General features: G+C 47.9%; 1 protein-coding gene across 1 annotated transcript in view; it reads left to right on the forward strand.

Annotated features, from left to right (window-relative positions):
* pdgfab (platelet-derived growth factor alpha polypeptide b) overlaps window positions 1–5,000 on the forward strand; it is a gene marked incomplete at both ends in the record, with an annotated part of 24,465 nt that overhangs the window by 4,361 nt on the left and 15,104 nt on the right. Inside the window, one exon of the mRNA XM_080723141.1 lies at window positions 1,499–1,689. Coding sequence (XP_080579267.1) covers window positions 1,499–1,689 — 191 coding nt within the window. The remainder of the gene's footprint in view (window positions 1–1,498; window positions 1,690–5,000) is intronic.

Raw genomic sequence — 5,000 nt, forward strand, 5'->3', positions numbered from 1 at the left:
GGACCTTTGGTTCCATTTGTTCAGTCTCAGATTTGAATGAATACTGAGGATGTTACTCTGTAGATTGAGGACCACACTGTACGTAGCTAATTCATATTCTACTCTTTAATATCCTTGAAATTAGAGGTTTGAGAACCAACAATGCATAGCCAGTTGCCTATAATAAAAGTACGTTTTTGGAGCATATAAACAGTGTGATGTCATGGGAACCACTCTTACAAAATCCCTTTTATGCCCATATATGGAGATCCCTGATGTCATCAATATTAAGCCCATATCTAACAGCCCATACATGGAGGAAGACAGCCCATATCTGTGTGGCTTGTTCAGACAGGGATCTCCATGTATGGGCATAAAAGGGGAGTGTATGTATGATGTCAGCTGTGATAGATGTCATAGGACTTTCACATAACGAATAACTGTGTAAGCATGTTTGGGGTCTCACAGCTATCTCCATATACAGTACATGGATCTCCATATATGGGTACCAGGAGTCTCCATATAGAGTATGGGTAACTGGTCCGATATACATCAGTGGCCAGACGGCCAAGACATGGCGCCCTGAGGCGTCTAACCCCCGGCTCCACCGGGCGCGTCGAGCGTCGCGTCAACGTCAACGTTGGGAACGCTCCCGTTTTAATCAATGAAGGGTGGCTCCACTGCCGACGTCGACGTCCGCGTCGGACGCTCCCTTGACGGCGTCCAAACTCAAAAATCGCCCCGGTTCAATTTTTTGACGGCGTCCACAACGTCCAGTCATGTATAAATTATGATTAAATGTAATTGCATTGCATATTAAATGTATATACCGTACCGCGAGTGCCTTTCTGCTGTTGGATCCATTCACGTCATTCACAAGGGCGACTAGATGTCCCAAAATTCCTCGCATATTTTTTTATGTAATTACAGTGGTCTTCCCACTTGATATAGGCTAATCACAAGTTCACAACAGGCAACAACTTTCTCAATTCTTCCTCCTAAAAACAGGCCAGCCTGAACACAGATTTTTAGGCTATAGCCTACATTATCGTGGCTGCGCTGGACTGGTGTACCGAAAATAGCCAATCTACAAGCTCAGACACAGTCACAACAGCATATGATGACAGATTCATGCACTCGACATGTTGTGAGCTTGTATATCTGCTATTTTTTTCCGGCACTTTACACAGCATAAATTATTATAATTAGGCATATAATGCGAATATCCTATGATCTTTGATTGAAATATCAACACATTCACGTTCAGTGGAGCCAGTCGGACGGCAACGTGTCTGCGTCAATGACGCCGTCAAGACGCAGAGCAACGCGACGCAGCCGGTGGAGCCGGGGGGTTACTAGTAATTAAACGATCTGAGTTATCCAACTGAACCAATATAATGCAATATGTCGTGAAATCCTGTGCGCAAAGTTTGTCACTGAACAATAATGAATCAATCACGTTAATGCATCAAATGTGACTCATATTTTTCTCTCTCTCTCTCTCTCTGTGCCTCCTCAGTGGAAGAGGCGGTCCCGGCGGTGTGTAAGACGCGGACGGTGATCTACGAGATCCCCAGGAGCCAGGTGGACCCCACGGCCGCCAACTTCCTGATATGGCCGCCCTGCGTGGAGGTGAAGCGCTGCACGGGTTGCTGCAACACCAGCAACATGCGCTGCCACCCCTCGCGCAAGCACCACCGCACTGTTAAGGTAGGCAACGCACACACACACATACACAAGCGTGGATTTCAGCCCCAGCCTCTCTAACATTCTTTGCAGTCCCCTGTTCCAAAATAATGACACTCACATTCACACACAGAACAGTATGGGAAACACGAGTTGTGTTATAAAGGTAAAACACCTATTGAACCTGTGTTATCCTATCAACAAATCTTTTATTTGTTCCACACACTCCACAATGAAACATTTGACGATGGTGGGGCGCCGATAGCCGAGAGGGTAAAGCAACGAGCCTGACAGACCTTTACTGCATTATTACTCCTGACTCTCTCCCTGTCTCTCTTCACTGTGGACTATCAATTACTATAACTATAAGTGTGGGCTCGTTGAAAGCGAGAACACTATGTTATCTTCATTATTTATAGAGTGAGTTCCTTTACGTGAGTTCCGTCCCGTGAGTTCCGTCGTGTGCGTTCCGTGACGGAACTCACACGACGGAACTTCCGTCGCAGACAGTACAAAGGCAGGTGCAATTGAGGTGTGGAAAATCTGGAGCTGGAGTATTGGTTGAGCTTCACATGACATTGGTTGAGCTTCACATGACAGTTAGCACGCTGTAGAATATAGTCATGAGCGAGCCCACACTGTTTCGTAGGAACAGTATCTCTAGTTGCGCTTAAAATTGTAAACATGCTAATAATCGTATACAGCAGACTCGTACACTTCTGCTCACAGGCACGCACGCACGCACGCGCGCACGCACACACACAATGCCACCACTCTTCCAACCTCCCAAGGTAAGTAAATCACATTGGAGACACGTTGGAAGACAACCTACCTTCCTTCACACTCCACTGACTGCACTCTCTCTCTCTCTCTCTCTCTCTCTCTCTGTTACCTCTACTTCTCTTCTGTCCATCTCAATCTGTCGTTCCTACCAAACATTTGGCCCCCGTCCAGAGTGAGTCGCAGCCTCCCCCTCCCCTCTCCCACCACCCTATTAGATATCCCCTCTCTCTTTCTCTTTCCCTCCATAAACCCCCACCTCCCTTCACCACTCTATCCCCCTGTTTGGCCACGGGCCAGGGTGGTGTCTCTGCCAAGCCAGGAGGGGGTGAAGAGGGGATAGCAGGAGGAGCAGACGAGGAGGCAAGGAGGGAGGAGGGGAAGGAACCAGAGGTTGGCACCTAAAGCCCTCACAGCAATGGAAGGGTTTGATCGATTGATTGAATGAATACTTTATTCGAAGTTTGCATAGGAAGAGAAAAGCACAGGACAGTACAGTTCACATACATTATTATACGTTATCACTAATCGGATTTAAACTCAAGAAAGCACAATGGCTTGTTTACATTGGGGGTCCCCATGTGGGTGACAGTAGAGCCACCGGGATGCCAGAGAGAGAGAGAGGGAGAGAGGGACTAGAAAGAGAGAAATGCAGAAAAAGCTAAAACAGTCTGATGACGATCTCAGTCTCTGTCTTGGTGTGTACTTGTCGCTACCACTGCTATGCTCACTGCGAAATTGGTTGCACAGCGTTGTCGCATACCGAAAATAGACGATATACAAGCTTGTAGACGGTCTATTTTGGGTGTGTGCGACGCTGACGCGCGACCACGCATCAATCAGGGCTTTCGAGTGTTTGTTTGCCACTTTGTCTCCACTGGAGTCTGCATGAGAGGAGGGGATCAAGAGAAGCAGAGGGAGGGAGGGAGTAGGGATGGAACGATAATCGTTACTATGCTTTATCGTGATAAAAAACACTCACAATAATCGTATCGTGGAGATTTTAAGTTTACGTGAAATCATCCTCCGTCATGCACCGGGATCAATTCACCTTTTATTTGACGAGTTGCATATCCGGTACCATTTAAACCCTCATTGGTAAAATGGACCTGGAAATAACACACTTAACAGTCTTTGTTTTCACTCTCTACCAAATCTCTTTGCCTAAAAATAGCCGATATACCAGCTCACAACTTGTGAGCTGGTAGATCTACTATTTTTTGGCAAAAGTTCCCCGGGGATAATGGATATTGGGGATATTTTGATTATCGCAATAATATCGTAAATCGCAATTTCTTTTGGCCACAATACTCGTGCTATGAAACTTTCGTACGGTGCCATCCCTAGGAGTGAGAGAAAGAACAGGGCAGAGGGAGAGGACGAGAAGGGGGTTGCACTGTTCTCCCGGGTATGTCAGTCCCTCTGCTCAGGCTCAGAGGAGACGCGCTGGCTCGTTGGCGAGTCGTTACTCCTCCTGTATTTACACTACAGCCTCTTAGCGAGCACATGGCCCCGCCGCCCAGGTATGGAAGCTATGCGCTCTGCTCTGGAACGGCAAGGGGCTACCGGGGAATAAACAGGACAATCATTCGGGAACACTTCACTGTATATGTGTGTGTCTACGCCAGCGTGTGTGCGCGCGCGTGTGAGTGAGTGAGTGTGCGTATCGATCTCTGGACTTTATCACAGCGATCATCCCCATGTTGCTGTGGGCCCGCCAGACATCGCTATCTGATGCCATGGCAAAAAAAAAAGAAGAAAAGAAGCATGTCCTGTTCTGGATCAAGTTATCCCATTTTGACCGGGTACGCATTATTACACATTATTTCATGTTTTAACTATAAAAAAATAGCAGATATACAAGCTCACAGAGCGGCACAGAGTGCTGCGATGCAAGCTTGTAGATCTGCAATTTTTTGTAAAATAGCCTCTTAGCGAGCACATGGCCCCGCCGCCCAGGTATGGAAGCTATGCGCTCTGCTCTGGAACGGCAAGGGGCTACCGGGGAATAAACAGGACAATCATTCGGGAACACTTCACTGTATATGTGTGTGTCTACGCCAGCGTGTGTGCGCGCGCGTGTGAGTGAGTGAGTGTGCGTATCGATCTCTGGACTTTATCACAGCGATCATCCCCATGTTGCTGTGGGCCCGCCAGACATCGCTATCTGATGCCATGGCAAAAAAAAAAGAAGAAAAGAAGCATGTCCTGTTCTGGATCAAGTTATTACCAGGGCCCGAGCTGGGAGTTGTTTGGTTTCAGACTAGAGATGCCGCCACGATAAGCCGGGCAAGGGTAATAATAACACAAATACCTCCTTCCCCTTGTTTGGCACGCTGGCACAGAACAGGATCTGTGGACACTCATGTCGCCGGACAGACAGTTCCCGTTCTCTCCTCCTCCTCGCCTCGGTTCCAGAACGGACCCAGCAGCCTTTGGCCATAAGAGTTGAAAGAGGAACCATACAAGGCGGGCATTGTGGGGCATCTATCGGGCACTGGATTCAGGGCACAGGATTTATGGTCAGAAGGTGCTGAGTCACCATGCGGCGAGGG

Source organism: Nannobrachium achirus (assembly GCF_963921795.1).
Source record: "Nannobrachium achirus genome assembly, chromosome: 4".
Lineage (NCBI taxonomy): Eukaryota > Metazoa > Chordata > Actinopteri > Myctophiformes > Myctophidae > Nannobrachium > Nannobrachium achirus.